This window comes from Panthera tigris, chromosome C2 (genome assembly GCF_018350195.1).
Source record: "Panthera tigris isolate Pti1 chromosome C2, P.tigris_Pti1_mat1.1, whole genome shotgun sequence".
Lineage (NCBI taxonomy): Eukaryota > Metazoa > Chordata > Mammalia > Carnivora > Felidae > Panthera > Panthera tigris.
Genome location: NC_056668.1, coordinates 93,581,213 through 93,601,952, shown reverse-complemented (window position 1 = coordinate 93,601,952; position 20,740 = coordinate 93,581,213). Strand labels below are relative to the sequence as shown.

General features: G+C 39.6%; 1 protein-coding gene across 6 annotated transcripts in view; it reads right to left on the bottom strand.

The window, feature by feature from the left end:
- Nucleotides 1–20,740, bottom strand: part of PLD1 (phospholipase D1) — a 205,451-nt gene that overhangs the window by 98,647 nt on the left and 86,064 nt on the right. For all 6 annotated transcript variants that reach the window (XM_042998977.1, XM_042998978.1, XM_042998982.1 and 3 more), the window contains 5 exons: nt 15,901–15,959; nt 14,339–14,431; nt 5,968–6,120; nt 4,783–4,932; nt 3,992–4,075 (listed from right to left, as the gene is read on the bottom strand). In XM_042998977.1, the coding sequence (XP_042854911.1) occupies nt 3,992–4,075; nt 4,783–4,932; nt 5,968–6,120; nt 14,339–14,431; nt 15,901–15,959 (539 nt within the window). The remainder of the gene's footprint in view (nt 1–3,991; nt 4,076–4,782; nt 4,933–5,967; nt 6,121–14,338; nt 14,432–15,900; nt 15,960–20,740) is intronic.

Below are 20,740 nucleotides of genomic sequence, written 5' to 3'. Positions count from 1 at the left end.
CCCTGACAGGCTGGGGAGAGAACTCCACATGCTACCGTACACGTGCCTGCTGACACTTGCCTGATGAATTATAATCACCACCATCAAGAAGAAATCTGAGCTAAGCCACACTCTCCAGATCTGTCCTAAGAGCAATTAGCCATGTACCAATGGAGCTCGGAGCCACCTCTTGGTGTCCCACCTCATTTGAGGACATACTTCAATGAACACTGAGGAGCTAAGTCCTTGAAATAGCACCAAGCACAGAAAAGACAGAAAACAAATGTTCTTGTGGTTAATCCAGACACATGAAGTAGAGAATGCTCACTGATCTTTATATGGAAACTATCTCTTAAGACACCTTCACATCCAGCTGAAATGTACTCTTCTTAGTTTTTAGATAGTCTGGGCTGTTTAATGAGTCATTACCTCTTCTAACTGGACAGCCTACCTCAGAATTTACCTCTTTAGAAAATTTCTCCTGGGGCGCCTGGGTGGCTCAGTCGGTTAAGCGTCCAACTTTGGCTCAGGTCATGATCTCGCGGTTTGTGAGTTCGAGCCCCATGTCGGGCTCTGTGCGGACGGCTCAGAGCCTGAAGCCTGCTTCAGATTCTGTGTCTCCCTCTCTCTCTGCCCCTCCCCTGCTCATGCCCTGTCTCTGTCTCAAGAATAAATAAAACATTTTTTAAAAATTAAAAAAAAAAAAAGAAAATTTCTCCTAACTAAATCTATCCCAATCTGATTACAAATTTATTTAGTACCTCAAAATAGTTCAATCTGCACTTAAAGAATCTTAGATCTAAAAGGAACTTCAAAAAAATAAACAAATAAAAATAAAAGGCACTTCAGACACCATCCGAGTGGCAGGCTCCCCTGAGAGGTGGCTTCATGACACGGGGACGCTACAGCAGACACACCTGGAGCCCAGCCGGCACTGGCACTTGCCAACTGGGTGACTGTGGGCAGTTTCCTTCCCCTCCCCCTTATGGGTCTCACTTTTCTCAACTATAACATAGCCCCTGGCACTTGTAAGAATTTAACAAATAATCACTATTATTGTCAATGTTACTTTGTGCCTTAGAAACTACCCCTGAGAAAGATAAATAGGACTTGCCCCAAGTCCGTAATCGTCAGGTCCCTAAGGTGGTCTGAGCAAAGACCGTTGCCATTTCTCTCCTGGAGAATGGAGCACACAAGAGCGTGCCAAGTGTTCTCTAGAACCAGTGTTTAATTCCTCTTCTACACTATTACCAGAATGATCCCTTTTAGAAAACAAATTGGATTAAAATCCCCATGCTTAAAAATTGTCAGTGGTTCCCAGTGTTCACAGGACTAAGTGCAAACTCCTTAGCAGCTCAGCCAGCACCCTTCACAGTTTTCCCCTGAACCATCTTTTGGGGGCCATCTCCACCCGCCATTCCAAAGGATGCTATGCTTCAGCTCCACACAACCTCCACCCTCCTCCAAAGTTGCTGTGCACTCTCACCCTTCTATGCCTTGGTCCTGGCTATCCCTCTGCCGAAAACATTTGCCTATCTCCATCTGGTCAACTCCAGCACTAAGCCCCAGGCCAGCCTTCTCTTAGGTGAAGCTTTGTAGGCTCAGTTATCGCCCTGCCTCAGGGCTCCCTCCTTCTTCACAGCCTCCTGCTATCTTAATGCTCATCACTCAGTTTTCCCCAATCTGTTGTCTTCCATAGGACTTCCTTACTCTATCTCATTTCAGAGTAGGGGCTGCTTCTCAGTCATCTTTATATATGCACAGCCTAGTTTGGTACCTGTCACAGAGTGGGTGCTCACTAAATAGATCTAGAATGAATGAGTGAATAAGTTAATGAATGAATGGCTGGGTGGTTAAATGAATTAATGAACAAAGGAACTAAGCACTAGAAGGTCCCAGGTTGCTTCTCATTTCACTGTATCCCCCTTTGTTTGCACATGAATTATTTTATAAACCTATTAGTACAGTTTTCATTTAAGCATGTGGCAGCTCTTGAATCAGATCAGAAGCTTCTATAGGACATGTGCATCTTCTACTTATGCTTTTCACTCTCTCAGATCTGGACATATCAGCACTGGTTCAGTTTCTGATGCTCTCTTTTGCAATATACTGGCACGACAAGAATTTTCTTCACAAGATGAGGGAAGTTACAACGAAGGTTTTATTTCAAAGGTAGTGTGGTAATAAGATGTTATCCTAGACAGCCATAGAAAAGAAATAACCTGGTTTATTTTCTTGCCGACAGTAGAAAACATCCAAGGCTCCAACTCTTTAGATGTTTAAATGAGAGCCTGTATTTTAGTGTTCAGAACCTTCAAAAGAATATTATTTTCTTGCATAAAACATGAAAATATGGGCTCAATGGAAACACTATTTTCAGTCTCTCTCATGTCTTCATCAAACTTTCAGAAATATTTTCTGAAGGAATATAGTACTATTTTAAGCTTGAATTTATTCACATAAGTGCTTATAAAGTATTCAACCAAAGAAATAGCTCTTAAGTATGAAACTTTCTTTTATTCCCAGTAACTGAGTAGAGAGACAAAATGTGACTATAAAGGCCAAGATTAAGCTCCTCCGCGCACACGAGAATAAACAAGCTCACAGACATGATACTGACCATCATATACTTTATCTTTTTTAAGTTTATTTATTTTGGGAGAGAGAGGGAGAGAGAAAACGAGGAGGAGAGGGTCAGAGAGAGAGAGGGAGGGAGAAAATCCCAAGCAGGCTCCACACTGCCAGCACAGAGTCCGATGCAGGGCTCAAACTTGAGAACGTGAGATCATGACTCGAGCCAAAATCAAGAGTTGGACACTTAACCAACTGAGTGACCCAGGCACCCCCACTTACCTCATCTATCGACCCTAGATCAATGGTTCTCAACTAAGAAGGACTCTGCCCTCTGGAGGACATTTGGCAATGTCTGAAGACATTATCACAAACTAGGAGCCTATTTGGCATCTAATCCGTAAAAGCCAGGGCTGCTGATGGTGCTAACCATCCCACAATGCACAGAACAACCTCCCATAACAAAGAGAATTATCTGGGCTAAAATATGAATAGTGCTCAGATTGGGAAAGCATGCTGTAGAATTATATATTTCTACATCACTAAGACAAAAGAGTAGAAGAGGATGAGTTCATATTCCTAATTCTTCTTCCCTCCCCCGCAAAATCTAGAATGAGGAGGAAATAAATTATGATGATATTTTCACAGCTTAGATGTGAAAGGTAGCATCTGGAAGGAAACAGGACAGGGAAAAATAAGGAGTATTTCAACAACTAAGTTCTTAGAAGGAAAACAGATTCAAGACAGGTTCATTTCCACTGCAGTCAACTCTGGCATCTGCAGTAGGTTTTAACTGTCCAGGCAGATGGGTAACTGGAACTAAAGTCAAACTATCAAGCATATACCAACTCCAAGAGAACAACTTCTCAAGAGCTAAATGAGTTTTCGGTACAAGATTTCCAGTGGCTCTGTGAAGCATCATAGCTCTCATGGAGATTTGTAAAGAGGGCCAAAAAGCTGAAATCTGATGTATCTCCAAAAAAGCTGAACAGGCCTAGTCAATACCAAGGACATTTTAATAGTAATAGGCAAATGGGAACTCTTCCAGCTTCAAAGGGACAATCCAGAACGATATTCACTGAATCTGGTGACTGAAATGCCGAATGAGGAAGGCACCCAAGGAAGATTATTTTCTCTCACTTGTACAATTGTGTTTGCACTACAAAATAATCTTTACTAAAATGAATATTTGAGTGTCTACTTCCAACTGGAAAGACAAACCAAAATTGTTAAAACTAAATATTTTAAGGATATATTTGGATGCCAAGTTTTTTGAAAAGACCTTTCACTGAAGGCTATTCCAGTTAATTGGTTGAGACTCTGGCCAGACCATCTACAGGTACTGCTGGTTTTCATAACATATGATTCTGGAACAGCACAACTGTTTTACGTTTCTAAACAGAGAGGCCTCCGAACCAAATCCCCCTAGACAAATACTAACCACCAATCCGTGATAAAAATCTCTTCTTGTGCCTCTTCCATTGCATTTGCCACATCTTCAAAATATCCTTTGGCATTAACGTACCTAAAAAACAAGGGTTTTTTTGTGTGTGTCATTTATTTTTGTTTTACAGAAAGAAAGAAAGCAAACATATTTTACGGCAAAGTGAAAGACCGAAGCCACTGCCTGAGTTTCTACAAAGCCGCCAGTTTACTTTGCATAACTGAAAACCAAGGATTGAAAATACCATCTTCTGTCTACTAACTAGCAGGAAGCACAGTAAGTAGACGGAAGCAAGCGACCCGATTCTGCCTAGAGCACAACAAATTGGTCTCATCATCACATGAGTCAGATGAATTCTCTCATCCTGTTGAACTCACACCATTGTTCTTCTGAGACTGAAAACAGACCAGTTTCCAATCCATGGGCAGAAAACCACGCAATGCTTTTTATTTCAAAGAAATACCTAGCAAGTAAATTCTCGTCCTTAGATTATGGCTAATAACTTAAATAAACATTTTCTTTGCATCATTAAAAAATGTATGACGTTAAGGTTTTAAAGCCAAACTTCAAAATCTAAAGCTAGCTGTCTCAAGCTCACTGTAAAAATCTTAAAAACAAAAGTTGGAAAACCAATCTATGCTCAGGTAGTCCTATAAAGAAAGGCCCTTGTTAAGTATAATGCATATTATCTTACCACAGCCTCGAAAATTGATTCCAGATGAATTTACACCTACTATTATATTAGATACTATGACTACCTCAACAGTCTTAGAGCAATATGATCTTACCATTTGGCTAATGTATTCTCTTGGATAGCAGCATAGGACCCGAATCGATGGTCTTTGAGAAAGTTGGTACCATATTTCTGGATGAATTCTTCTATAGCCCCTCCCCACCACCGAGCATGTCTATAGCTGTTGCATTTTAAAATAAGAGTCCTTCAAAGAAAAGCAAAATGTGGAAAAGAATGATCACTCTGTTTTGTCTCTTTAAAAAAAAATTAACAATTAAACACATGACATTTTGTTGAAAATTTTAAGCAAAGAGCATCTTACTTTTATCAAGAAAGCAGACTTCTGAACATTTTCAGCAAGTTTTTAAACTGTATATATACAGCAGTACATGGCAATATAGCAAAAATAAATTTTCAGGTTATTTACTCACTCCTTCATGCTAACATGCATAAAGGTATTTACTATGACCTAGAACTGTACCAGACTGTGAGGGGGATAATCTTGAACCTTTTACCATCAGAGAAAATCAGGAAGGTCATCTTTTCACATACATACATGCACAGACACACAAAACACATGCCAATGTGTATTAGAAAGGATGTGCATGTGTGTGTGTGTGTGTGTCTGTGTGTATACACATATACAGTCAATGTGTGAAAAAGAGAAAAATTTATGTATAATATATTCATATACATGAGGCCGAATGTATATATAGAGAAAATGACAACACGTATTACATAACTATAGCCTTCCAGAAAGAAACATTTATCAACACACACACTAATAAAATCTATAGTAAATGTATGCTTGAGTATCCTTTCAAGAGATCTTTCTTAAAATCTATGTGTAAATAGAATTTTTGTAAATCAAATCTTTATGTTAACTAAAGGATATCAATTTATAAAGTTTTGTTTCTTAAAAATGTGAAACTATCACTCCTTAGCTTATCTGTTTGGTAAACTGGTACCATTGAGTAGTTAATTTTATTAATAGGCATACATTTTGTTAAAACAAACACAAATCAATACATGTGATTATTTATTCTGTTGCACACTGAATATTTAATTCTTAAAAATTTATATAAAGAAAAGTAGTTTCATTATTTTTGATCAAAGATGAGTTCTAAATAACAATGTTCTAACACTTAAATTATTTTACCTCCTCCTTCACTTAAGGTTGGGAGAAAAACTTTTTGAGAGAAAAAGAGAGAAATCTTTTTAAAATACTTGAAATTTCTACCTTGAAAGATTATCAATTCGGAGCCCGTATTTTGTCTCTGTCTCCTTCTTCCCCACTTTGATTTTGAATTCTTTATCTACCAGCAGGACGAAGGCAATGGCACCACTATCTGGTTTCATATACAGTAAAAAGGAATCTTTCACTATCAACCACCTGTAAGAAGGTAATAAGTATTTTAGAGTTGTATTGAATTACTGAAACAAAAACAACAAATTATGACAAGCTAGGTAAACATTCCAGCAGACTGTAGATATAATATTGTTTTTTTTACACAGAGGATTTCTTTTTTTAAAAATCACCATGAAACAACAACGAAAACTCATAAGGAGTCTATCATAGTTTCCTAAGAAGGACCCGGATCAAGCAATTCAAAGTAATTCATTAGCTTTTTATACATTAATGGCAAAGCCTGAAAGAATGTCCCCAACATCGGCAGGTGATGCTTGCAGGATGTACAGCAGGAGACCAAGCTGTTGGAAAAATGGAAATGAACTGGAAAAATGTTTACTAAAATAAACTATCATAAAAGAGGTAAATAAACCTCTCAGTAGATAAAAATCATCCTTTGAAAATAACCCAATGAGCATCGAATACTCCACATATTCTGTTTTTCATTGCAAATTACTTGTGGTTTGGGGCGCCTGGGTGGCTCAGTCAGGTAAGCGTCTGACTCTTGGTTTCGGCTCAGCTCATGATCTCACAGTTTGTGAGTTCAAGCCTCGCATCAGGCTCCATGCCGATAGCTCAAAACTTGCTTAGGATTCTCTCTCTCCCTGTCTCTCTGCCCCGCCCCTGCTTGTGCTCTCTCTCTCTCTCTCTCTCTCTCTCAAAAACAAATAAACACAAAAAATTCAAATTACTTGTGTTTTTAAGCACTATTCATAAATGATATTCAATGGGACATGATCTCTCCAAAGTATGTATGTATTCAATTCGATATATATTTGAGAGTTTCGTAGTGGAAAAATACAGTGATAAGCTGGGAGTTAGGGCAGAGGTGGAAACAGCACAGAGGTTTCCAGAGAGCTTACCAGGCTAGTGGGGTACAAACAAGGTACTAGAAAATGAAAAGGTAATGGGTGTAAGGAGGAGGGAGTCCTTAGTTCTCAGAGAAAGGGCTAGAGGCACTCTCCCAAAGACGTGGATCGCAGCAAGGCCAGAAAGGATCTTATTAAATAAAGCCCAAAGCAGGGTGGCAAGGTGTGCATCCCACACTGAGGGAAGAGTTGGAAAAGGCACTGAGGTATGGAAATGCAGCACGCGTTGGAAGAGAGTTTGGTGAGGCCAGGGTCTCGGAGGATAGTAAAGAAAAATGGGCAAATGAGTGGAGAAAGGGGAAAATGGACAAAGGCCATATTGAGGAGGGTCTGATGGAAATGCTCAGAAGGCTGATTTAATATCATTGAACCAGTGTTTCCTAAACCTGCTTTGCCATCAGAATATCTGGAGATGTTTGTTCAAAAAAATAATATATTCCCAAGCCCCACCACAGATCCATTAAAAAGGCCTAACAATCTGTGTTTAAAAAAAAAAAAACAAAAAAAAACAAAAAAACAAGAAACAAAAAACAACAAAAAGACCACACCACCAGGGTTCTTATTAAATAAGAGAATCCTCATGCCCAGGCAAGAAATAGGATGATAATATCATTATAACTATGTTTCAGAAAGAAAGGTATGAAGGATAGAGATGTAATGTTCAGGTTAGCAAGCTACTAGAATAACATAAAATAATTCTTCTTCTACTTGGCTGTGAATATGCATCACGTGGGTATCCTGTTATGCAGATTCTGTGGCTACAAATTCTTTGTCTTATCAAAATGACAAGAAATAACAAGTGTTGGTGAGGATGTGGAGAAAAGGGACCCCTGGAGCACTACTAATGGGACTGTAAATTGGTGCAGCCACTCTGGAAAACAGTATGGAGGTTCCTCTAAAAAATAAAAGCAGAAATACCAAATGATCCAGCATTTCCACTTCTAGGTATTTGCCTGAAGAAAACAAAAACACTAATTCGAAAAGACGTCTGCACCCCAAGTTTACTACAGCATTATTTACAATAGCTGAGATATAGAAGTAACTTAAGTGTCTATCAATGAAAGAATAAAGAAAACGTGGCGGACTATTACTCAGCCATAAAAAAGGGATCCTGCAATTTGCGACAACATGGATGGAACTAGAGAGGATATTACACTAAGTGGTAGAAGTCAGAGAAAGACAAATACCATATGATTTCACTTATATGTGAAATCTAAAAAAACCCAAACAATCAAAATAGAAATAGACTCATAAATACAGAGAACAAGCTGTTAGTTACCAGAGCAAGGAGGGGTGGAAGGACAGGCAAAATAGGTGAAGGGGATTAAGAGGTACAAACTTCAAGTTATAAAATAAATAAGTCATAGGGATGCAAAATACAGCACAAGGCATATAGTCAATAATATTGTAATAACTTTGCATGGTGACAGATAGTAACTATATGGGGTGCCTGGGTGGCTCAGTCAGTTAAGCATCCGACTCTTGATTTCAGTTCAGGTCATGATCTCACAATCTGTGAAATTGAGCCCCACACTGGGCTCTGCACTGACAGCACAGAGCCTGCTTGGGATTCTCTCTCTCCCTCTCTCTCTCTGTCCCTCTCCTACTCACATTGTCTCTGCCTCTCTCAAAATAAATAAACTTTAAATAAAGTGAATGCAAATGGCAACTGTCTCACACTGCATACACCACTGTATAATCATGTTTATTTGCAATTGTATACTGATCAAATAAATCAGTTCATAACCGAATAAAATATCAATGGGCATATTATACCAAACATTAGACAAAGTAAAGCACATTATGGAACAGGAAAGACCAGAACACTGGAACACAAGTTAAACAATGCTGTAAATCTATAATAAATTGTTACTGAACTTGCTAACCACGTTACGATTTAGTGGCTTTATAATATGGGATTTAATCCAGACAAATCTCCACGTAGTTTCATTTCATTCATTTGTGTTTTAATATAGGCTGACTCCTACCCAATAAAAGTGGGTGGGATGGATCTTGGATAATGTACAGTAAAGGGCATACATGTGATATGGTTAAAAAAAGGAAAAGCATCAAGGTCACAGAAAGCAAATACCGAACCACAACATCAACATTATTATGGTGATGGCATGCCAGGGTGGGTCTGAGCTTCCCGGTTTTTCTTACCCAGTGAATAAATTAAAGAAATAAAAAGGTATCCCTCAAAAATTAAATTCCAAAGAAGTTTCTCATGTGGGACCTAAGAGAAGGCAACTGAATAGTATAATGGATAACATTTTCAATAACTGTCAGGAAATGCAGAAATTATACACTTTATAAGAATTCTCATAGCACTGCTCAATAAAAATGCCCAGGCCATCATATAAACAAGGACTCGGTGGTTCTGAGGGCCTGAGTTATGAGTGCAGACATGTAGCTTGCCTGTCGATAAAACTCGGTTAGCGATAAAAGAGAGTGGATGGATCATATATCTGTTAAAGTTCCTTCTTTAAAGGCAGTCCCTTGTCCTGGCTTGACTTGTGGTACAAGTTAGTGGGCACATGGCACGCCACAGCCCCACGGGACTGCTGTGCTATGCTGATGACTGGGAAGGAGCCACAGAGGCTTTGAACCCCGCGGCTGGCAGGTTTGCCAATCTGAGAAGAAAGACCCCGCAGCAGACCCGTGAACCTGTCTACCTGGAAGTCCAGGATACGCAAATGGCATCAGAGCTGGCTCTCGCCAGACCTCCACGCCACGGACAACAGTGTGGGATGACGATGGGATGACCCCTATCCAGGTGTACCAGCTCCCATGGTCGGCATGACAAAACACATCTCAGAAATGCTTCTGGGAGCAGAGGCTGGTGGCACAACCACCAGGGCAAAGGCTGCAAAACACGTCCATAGGAACAGGCCACCAGGTACCACTGTGCAGATGTAGCCTGCACCAGGATACCCCGGGGAAGGGGGGCTCCGAGGTAGGCTGTGTCTTCCTGCAGAAATGGGTACTTTTCTTTAATTTGCAGAGGCTCTGTACAGGCTGTAAACAGTGTTCCTCAGCAATGGCAATGACAGCTGGTGGACTGCAGGGCCAGAGCCCTGGTCAGCTCTGGGGGTGCCACACATGTGCAGGCATCCTACGTGCATTCCTGCCCTACCCCTCCAAGAGGCAGCAGCCTGGAAATAGAGAACTGCGTAGCAGTGACAGCTGGATTTTGAACGCTGAGTGCAAAAGATAATAATTTCTATTCTGGTAACAAATTCTCTTTAATAGTCACTAGATATCAGGGTAAATTGACTCCTGGCCTTTATATAAAGCTCTTCTTAATTATGCCATTCATTAAAACTCTCCTGATTTCTTTCCTTTCTCTTTTGTCAATCGATTTTTTTCCTTAATAGGAGGATATGCAACAAGAAAGGAGTTCGTCAGCTAGCCTTTGGGAGCCCGATCCCAGCTCCCTGGGCTCTGATCCCAGCTCCGCCACCCGCCTGACTGTGTGAACTTGGGTAACTGAGCCTGAGGTCTAAATCCATACAATGGGGATAACAGCAGTGCGCAGCTCAGACACGTTTGTGAGAAGTAACAGATGATTCACCTACGTAGCTCAGCACCGTGCCTCCCACCAATAAATATGCACTTTTACAAACATTCTTGTTTCAAAGTAGGTGAGATCATAGTCTGTTCTAACAAGATGCCTCCTGCCTGGGCCACTACTTGCTGGGGCTTTAAAATGTGGCCAAACCACAGGAACCAGCCATGACCTTCTCAGCCTCACCTTCTACTGTTCCCTCCCACCTCCTAGGTCTGGCTGTTCCTCAGACTTGCCAAGGTTATTCTTTGGGCCTTCTACATTTGTTATCCCTCTGCCTACAAATGATTTCTTCTAGATCCTCCGATGGGCAGTCCTTTCCTGTTACTCAACTCCCTGCTTCAACATTTCTCCACAGGGAGGCCTTCCCAAGCTACTCAATCTTAAAAAGCTGTCCCCGACCCAGCCCAGCCCACCCCAGTCCACTTCTCCATCATGTTTAGCTTCCTCCTAACACTTACCTCAAATTATTTCTCTGCTTCGTTAGTGTCTGTTGAATTCTTGGTATAGCTCAAAGTTCAGCAAAATAAGTCCTACATTTATTTCGTAAAATCTAAACCTCTCCCTCTCTTCAGACATTATTTGAGATAAGAAGATTCTCATCTACTCCACTACCAGATGCAGAGGAGTTGCTCCATAGATAAGCTGTTAAAGCAGATGTTTTAAATTGTGGGAAGAAATGTTTGCCCTGTTTGTCTTTCTTTCTTTTTCTTTTTACTTGTCCCTGAGAGAAGGTCATCGTGAGACTTGATTGCAAGTTTAATTGCCCAGTTTGCTTTATCTGGTTTGTCAATATAGCATAAATGAGAAAGTGGTCAGAATGCTTTTTATGGGTCTAAATATAAAAAAGAGCAAGTTATGAGCACATCATCCTTAAAAGTAACTCCTATTTAGATACCAATAGCTTCTACCATGAGAAAATGTCTCAACTAATTTTGTCAGCTCTATCTTATCATTTTATTTGGTACTGATATTTTATATCCCACAAATGTGATTCAGGAAATACTTATTAATGGGGGAACCAAGGCTTCAATCTTCATGGAAAGATTTACACAATTTTAAAATGATGACACATTTCATTCCAGGCTGGATCATATCTTTTTAGATTGGATTAAATCAGGCTTCAACCAAGACAAAGTTTAAGATGTGAGGGAGGTATATTCTTTTATATAATCAAGTCTGGCCCCCATCTTTTCTGGCTGCCCTTTCTCATGGAGGTTACAACTCCAACAGCAGTTCCTTGACATCTGGAACTAAACTCACCCTCTCCCATCCTCAAGTCCGTCACCATCCCGTTGCCTTCATTTTCCTTCAAAGCTCCGGCCCCCTGCTGCACAGATACCGTTTACACGGCCTGTCCACTTTGTCACTGCCTTCACTGCTCCTCTGGTAATGCTCTGTGGGGGCATGCTCTCTTACAAGAGCTAGAGCACATCCAGGCCAACATTAGGCACTCACTAAATGACTGCATGGACCAGACCAAGGCTTCTATTTCCTGAGTAGATCTCTCAGGTTGGGCTGGCCCACGTGTCCACTCTGAGAAAAGGATGTGAGTAAAAGTGGTTTATAAAAGGGGCATCTTAGGGAGTTGTTAGGAGCCCTGGCAGGGAAGGACGGGAAGGTAGAGCAAGAAAGGAGCCATCAAGGATGTGTCGTGTTTTGTTGTGTCTGCATGTACTTTACTGTGGGCAGCTGGGCTGCAAACCTGCCAGGGGACTCCAGAGACAGTGCAGGGCTTGCTGCAGTGTCACGCCACCAGAGGGTGGAGGGGACTGGACTCCTGCCAGCTCTTGGCTAACGGCTGCTTCTGGGGGCTGTGAACGCTTCCACTCTGCTCTGCACGCAGACCCTAACTGCCCGGAGTGTCTTCAAAGATTCCCAAGGGCTTGCCCTCTGCAACCTTGAGGTTGGCCCCAGCCAAAGCTGGTGAGCGGGGAGGACTGCTCAGGAGGAATCTGTACCAGGGCCCCCTACTGGGCGATTATGCAAGTTACAGCAGTTCATTTGAAAACCAGTATTTTCTAGTATATTACTTCCTTTTTTATTTTAGTATAATTGTTTAGTCAGAACATAGGAATCTTCCATTTTTATCTAGTCTAATCTCCTGATCTTTCCTTTGTAACTTCTTCCATCCTTTCAAAACTGAGAAAATAAGAGCCTGACTTAGCAGTATTTTTTGTTGGTAGTGTAAATATGTATAAAAGTAAATCTTAGGGTTTATATATTTTTAATACACACTTAGCTCAATTTCACAATTACACATGAGCTCATAGATCTTTTTCAAAATTGGGGAAATAATATATAGTTCTTAATATTTTTCCAAAACTCCAGTAAATTATTATTGTAACCAGTAACTATTGTCTATTATATCCAAAACATTGTGATAAATGCTTTGAGAACACAAAGCAGAATCAGATGAGAATACTGACCCACAGGAGTCTTTGGTTGGGTAGGGTATGAATTAAAGTTCTCTGTCTATATCACACTTACCATAATACACATCCTCACAAATGTAGATCTAAACTGATCGTCCCTGAAGTCTGACCAATTTTTCTTTTCTTTTTTTAGTTTATTTTTTTAAGTATACAGTTCAGTGGCTTTTTAGTATATTCATAAAGTTGTGCACCATCACCATTAATATCTAATTTCAGAATATTGTCACTTCCCCAAAAGAAACCCCATATCCATTAGCAGTCACTTTCTACTGTCCATTCGTCCCAGCCCCTGGAAGCCACTCACAGACTCTATCTCTATAGATTTGTTTGTTCTGGACATTGCATATGAATGGAATCATATAATATGTGGCCTTTCGTGTCTGGCTTTCTTCACCTAGCATAATGTTTTCAAGATTCATTCATAATATAGCATGTATTAGTACTTCTCTTTTTTTCCATTAAAAATTTTTAGACATCTATTCACATACTTTAAGACCCTTCAAAATTGTATTTATTCACCGGTTTGTAATATATTCAAGAAAGTTGTACAACTATATATTTTCATCAACCCAGAAAGAAACCCCATATCCATTAATCTTCTTCACCCCTTTGTATGGCCACAAAATATTCCACTGTATGCATAAACCACATTTTATTTAACCATACATCAGGTGATGGACATTTGGGTTGTCCCTACCTTTTGGCTCTTCTGAATAATGCCGCTATGAACATTCATCTGCAAGTTTTGATACAGACATATTTTTTTCAATGCTTTTGGGTAAATACCTAGAGTTACCATATGCCCCAGTAATCTCACTTCCTATGTTTAATATTTTGAGGAACTGCTGCACTGTTTTCTGCAGTGGCTGCACCATTTTATATTTCTACCAGCAATGTAGGAGTATTCCAATTTCCCTACATCTTTGTCAACACTTGTTCTTGTGCATCTTTCTCGCGAGAGCCATCCTTCTGGGTATGAAATTGAACCTCGCTCTGGTTTTGATTTGCATTCCCCTAAGGACTAGTGATGTTGAGATATCTACTTGTGCTCATTGGCCACTTGTATGTGTCCTTTGGCCGACCAGTTGTGGAGTTCTGTGGCCCACCAGGTCTTTATGTATATAATAAAGTTTGCACACTCTACCTACAAGTCCACGTTTGAGTTTTAATGGTTAAATGGATGCTGAAGACTGGAACGTAAAATAATTTAAAATTTGCTCTGCTGTGACTTTCAAAGGATATATAATTGATTCATAATTGAAAACTAGTAGGTGAAAACTTCCCAAATACCCAGTCTATTAAAACGAATACACAAAGCTGCCAAGTCCTACCTTTTTGACCAGCGGTAGCAGGCTCTTCCCTGACCACAGCAATTCAAGCCTGGTATTCTGTGTCCCCCGGATCTCTTCATTATCATACCTTCTCTGAAAGACACATCAAGTTAACCTAGCATCTTCAAATTTCCAACTCACACTTAGCTGATACAGCCCCGCAACTTGGGACTAAATAAACTGTTACATAACTTTCCTCCCCACCCTTTCCTCCTTCACTCTCAAATTGCTTAATGTCACATTCGCTAGCCTGGATATTCTAGCAGCTGATCTCTAAAAGCACCTGGTCGGATTGAAGCCAGCAACATTCTCTTACTCACACTGCAGACCTTAAGCATCCTTGCTTCTGGCTCCAAATGCTGACTGTACCCTCTAGTCATTGTGACAAGCTGAAAAAGACCCCACACATTGCCAGATGCCTGCAAAGGAATGGTCCAGCTCACATTGAGACCACTGGAGGTGCTCGCCCACATGTTCCCAGGGATTTCTGCATCTTTTCACCTACAGTTCTAGGACCAAGTCATACCAAAGGAGTAGAGCACAGCTATGAGAGCTTTGGAAAGAGAAATATCTTGATTTTGAAATATAGGACAAGAAATAATGATAATAATGGCTTGGGGTGCCTGGGTGGCTCAGAGGTTAAGCAACCAACTCTTGACTTCAGCTCAGGTCATGATCTCATGGTTCATGAGATCGAGCTCTGTGTGGGTCCCTGCACTGACAGCTCAGAGCCTGCTTAGGATGCTCTCTCTCCCTCTCTTTCTGTCCTCCCCCAGTTATGATCTCAATCTCTCTCTCTCTCAAAAATAAATAAACATTTAAAAAATACAAATGGCTTAATGAAAGAAAAAAAATAAAACAATTACTAACAGTGCTCTTAACTCAAGAAGCTAAGTAGGCTCTATAAAAATAACATCAAGCTCTCTCATTATGAAGGAAAATAATAAGTAAATTCCAATCTTGTTACCTAACAAATTTTACACAGTATTATTTTTAATCATGAAAATGAGTGAGAAATAGCTAACTTTTGTAACTTGTTAAAAGAAGGGATCTGGCATATTTGATTTTTTTTTCAATTCACATACATTATACTAGTTTCAGGTATACAACACATTGTTTCAGTATGTGTATATATTGCAAAATGATCACCACGGCAAGTCTAGTTAACCTCCATCGCCACATGCAGTTCTACATTTTTTCCTTGTGATGAGGACTTTTAAGATCTGTTCTCTTGGCCACTTTCCAATATACAATAGTGTATATTTATTTCTAATGCTTTCTCCCATATTTCCTATTTGCCGCCTGTATTAAACATTCCTACTGCTGGGCCAGAGGAAATCTGGGCTGTAATAAGGAAGAGAGTGGAGCAGTTGATTCCCTTGTTCAACATAGCAAGGTACCACTGTGTATAAATAGAGTCCCTGAGAGGCTCTAACTCTGTTGAGGAGAAAAGAAGGTAGCAGGAAAGCCAGGTAGGCTTTGTCACCATGGCATGCTGGCAAATCAAATGGTAATGCTTATCAACTTTCACACTTCTCTTTAAGATGCAACACGGAACTTACATGCCCTTTGGTCCCAAATCATGGATGAAAGACAGCTGGCTTATGTCAAGGAATTCTGTCTGAAAAGAGGCCAGAAATTCATACTTTAGAAAGTCAGAAGGAAAAAAGATAAACGTACACATTTGGAAAAAAAACATGCATTAGATACTGCTATGCGTAAACACATCTGGGGGACTATACAGAACAATGGCATTGCCCTGTTTTCATATCTGCGAGAGAACAGATCAGAAGTGCGTACATAATTAAAACACAACCTAGAAAGTGATGTCTGCTCTCACATGTAGGGACAGAATGTTCAAGAAAGTTGAGGAGAGAGGATTTACTCCCAAAACTCTTCTGTGTTTTCTTTGCTGGGGAAGGGGGACTGTGTCACATAGTGTGCACACAAATAATAGCGGTGTGTGAAGGCGGCAATGTTGGGGCCAGCTTCTGAAAGGTGGGCTAGACTTGGCGTGTGGAAGTGGGAGATGAAGGGGGAAACAGAACAGGGAAGGTGTAAAGAGCTCTTGGGATGTACATTTGGGCTAGAGTGAGGAAGATGAAGATAGTTATGTGAAATTAAATGGCAGAGTAGGTTGAGGCGAGTTTGGGGAGGTCTTTGAATATCAGGAATACCAGAATATTTTAATACAAATTAAATAAAATGATTTTATGTAACAATAATATAAAAATAATTCTATTTTTATTGAGTAGCAAAGGAAGCAAATTTTAGGCCCATGTTTCCTATGCAAATTATAAGATAAAAACTACAAATATTATAATAATAACACCAATAGCTAACATTTACTAAGTACTTAATATCTGTTGGCCCCCTACTAAGAATTTTTCACACACTGTCTCAAATCTCTCTGAAATAGGTGCTATTTTTCCCATTGTACAGAAGAGGAAACTGACAATTAGAACAGGAATAGGCAAAAAAAAAAAAAAAAAAAAAAAAAAAAAAAAAAAGAACAGGAATAGGCAAACTTTCTCTGCAAAGAGTCAGACAAAAAATTTAGGCTTTGTGAATCATATACTTTAACTATTGTAGCATAAAAGCAGCCATAGACAATACATAAATGAATAAGCATGACTACATTACATTAAAACTTAATTTATGCATACTAAAATACAAAATTTAATATAATTTTTATGTCACAAAATATTACTCTTCTTAAATTTTTTTCAAACATTTAAAATGTAAAAACTATTCTTAGCTCATGGACCATACAAAAACAGGCAGTGAGCTTGATTTGGTCCGTGGGTCATAGTTTAAAAGCCCCAGGCATAGAGGGGCACCTGGGTGGCTCAGTTGGTTGAGCTTCCAATTTTGGCTCAGGTCATGATCTCACAGTTCTTGAGTTCGAGCCCTGCATCAGGCTCTGTGCTAACAGCTCAGAGCCTGGAACCTGCTTCAGATTCTGTATCTCCCTCTCTCTGCCCCTCTCACACTCTCGCTCTGTCTCTCTCTCTCTCAAAAATAAACGTTATTTTTTTTTTTTTAGAAACCCCTGGTGTGGAGAAAGACATTAATTGTCCAGGGGCACCTGGGTGGCTCAGTCAGTTGAGTGTCTGACTTCAGCTCAGGTCATGATCTCACAGTTTGTGAGATTGAGCCCCGCATCAGGCACTCTGCTGTCAGCACAGAGCCCGTTTTGGATCTTCTGTCCCCTTCTCTCTCTGCCCCTTTTCTGCTTGTGCTCTGTCTCAAAAAAAATAAATCAACTTAAAAAAAAAGAAGCTAAATAAACTGTCCAATATCAATAGTTAGCAAGGGATAGACTCAGAATTAGGTCAGACTAGTCAGTTTCCTCAAAACGAAGCTGCAAAAGCTGTAAGCCATTCCCCATGAGTGTTAGATGAAAATATGAAAGTGCAGAGGGGAAAACCAAGAACATTACGTGATTCTCAGCACATGCAGGAGTTTTACCTCATGTATTCCTTGCAACAACTAGAGTTACACATTATTTTGCTCCCAAATTACAGTATTTTCTTTAAAAGCAGCCACAGTAAGCCCAGATCTACCAGAGGTTGCAAACCATGCAGTAACAGCATCAACAGAAAATTCAAAGTCAAAAAAGATATGCTCCTGGGGTCAAGAAGCAGAGGGGAGACCAGACACGGAAAACACTCCATATCCACAAAGTTCTGTGGGAAGAACCACAACAATTACATGTCAAAGTAGTTATGGAGGAAAGGGGACTACTTCCTTGCTCATGTGACACTTCAGACGAAATGGCATTTGATCTAGGCTTGTAAACGGGATTAATAAAATGAAACAACAGTTTTCCTTTAAAGTTGTGTATATGTGATAGAAAATAATCTAATATTAACCTTGGAAGAAAAAAATTACAAATCTTTCACTGCTGTCAGTCTTTATCCAATTGTTTCCATATCTTTCTTAGGGTTGTTTGAGGAAGTATTTAAAATTCAGAAAGACTTAGAAACCCCAAATCAAACATATCCTCACATTAAATTTTTCATAAAGATTTTATATAAAGTCTTTATGTTTCATTTCTTACATAAAACATGGTGATTTGGTATCATATTTTTTAATCTGATTTGTGGAAATGCTTCAAATTAGAGAATGTAGTAATGCATGACTTATTAGAAGTGACATCACAGACTTTGAGCATGGAATCCAAACTGTTTCAAAACCCTAAACCACAACTTCTCATTTCATCTCTAGGGAGCAGAGAGAAAATATCAGTCCTGGTTTACACTGGAAGAAACTATGACAGAGGTGTAACTAATTTATGCAAAGCTACAGAACAGGTAAATGGTAGAATAGGAAATGAAAAGCAGAAATCAAGAAAACCATTTATCTAATACATGGATAATTTCTTATTCATATAGCTCTTATCATAGGGTTGACACCAGAAGTATTCTTTGAAATAATTCCAAAATCATAACTTTAGAATATCATAATAAAACTGCTAAGTGTAAATTTAAAATATATGTATTAGTAATACAGAAAATGTAAAGTTGTGCACCAATATAAAATGAAAAATTATCTTCATCACTTTAGTTTCACTAGGGAGAGATTTCAAGAAAAAAACTAGCTCTATCATAGACAAAAAAAAAAATCTCTGGCCATGCATGCTCTAATATAGATTTATCAGATTAAAAGTGAATGTGGCAAGGTCAATTTAGAAGCAAACCTCAATAGGCACCTGCATGGCTCAGTCAATTAAGCATCCGACTTCAGCTTGGGTCATGATCTTGCAGTTTGTGAGTTCAAGCCCCACGTGGGGCTCTTTACTGACTGCTTGGAGCCTGAAGCCTGCTTTGGATTCTGTGTCTCCCTCTCTTTCTGTCCCTCCCCTTCTCTCTCTCTCTCTCTCTCTCTCTCTCTCTCTGTCTCTCTCTCTCTGTCTGTCTCTCTCTCTCTCTGTCTGTCTCTCTCTGTCTGTCTCTCTCTCTCTGTCTGTCTCTCTCTCTCTGTCTGTCTCTCTCTCTCTGTCTGTCTCTGTCTTTCTGTCTGTCTCTGTCTTTCTGTCTGTCTCTCCCTTTCTGTCTGTCTCTCCCTTTCTGTCTGTCTCTCCCTCTGTCTGTCTCTCCCTCTGTCTGTCTCTCCCTCTGTCTGTCTCTCCCTCTGTCTCTGTCTGTCTTTCTCTCAAAAATAAAGATAAAAAAAGCAAACCCCAATAACACATTTTGAAATTTAACAAAGATTGTGTTGTCCAAACTTTTCAGTGTATCTTTAGTGATAATAATTCCATTCTCTACTTGCACAAGTGATACTCAAGAACATGAATTAATGATCAATTTAGCTGGACAGTATTCCACTGGGCTTATTGATCTTTTGAATAACTTGTGAAAAATACAATTAAACATTAGAGAAACAGGAAAGTAAATGACAAGGGACAAGCAAGTAACCCAAGGGGTAATAGCAAACCCTGGAAATTACCTGGCAGTCATATACACACTACTGTCCTACCTCATCTTTGTACTAGAAGAGAAGGAAGGTGTTCAGCAGTCCCCTTTAAGCCTGAGGTAACAAAAATTCTAGCAAGTGCCAAAGTAGGAAATTCTCAGAAGGGACACAAGAGCATTGGGTTGGGCAGGGCCTTTATGGTGAGGCTGGGAGGTAGGCTCAACTATGCCAGGAAAGACTGCCTTCACGGTCAGACGGTTAACACCACACTAGAGAGAAGAGAAGATGGCTCATCTGTGGAGGAAACTGAGAGGCTGGACTCTCCTAACTCTTAAGACTCAATCATGAGAATGACAACACCTCCCTTAATTCGCAGGCGCAGCTGTTTAACAGTACAGCTTCTTTGTTGGCATGGAAACACCTTTATTCATCTCTACCCATTCTTCCCCTCAAACTAAATTCATTCACCTCACAAAACATGGGAGGGGTGAACTCAGTATTATTAACCTACAGGATGTTTATCTTCAGATTCCTTCCTTCCAACAGGGAAATTAGCTTGCAATTAGCCTCTCAGAGGTAAGGAATCTGAGTTACGACAGTCAAATGACTTACCGGAAGTTAGCAACATCATCATATCAACCTAGGACCCTTCTCTTGGAAATTATGCACTTTGTTCCATTTCTAGATTTTAATCTTCAGCTACAAAAATAGTGCATTTACTGTTTCTAATGACTCTTCCTTTAAATTCCCTGGAATCTAAGCATTTTCCAGTTATTAATTAAAATGCCCAGCTAGTAGGTTCAGTACTAGAGCTAGCACTAATCAAATTTAGAACACAAAAGGAATTCTGCTTGAGATTTTGTATGTTAATTGAGTAAATATGTCTCTCTCTTTCTTTTTTTAGCATATTATGCCTTGAAGAGAGTCAAAATACATTTATCCCTATTTTACAAATGACTAAAGAAAACAGAATGAATTACCAAT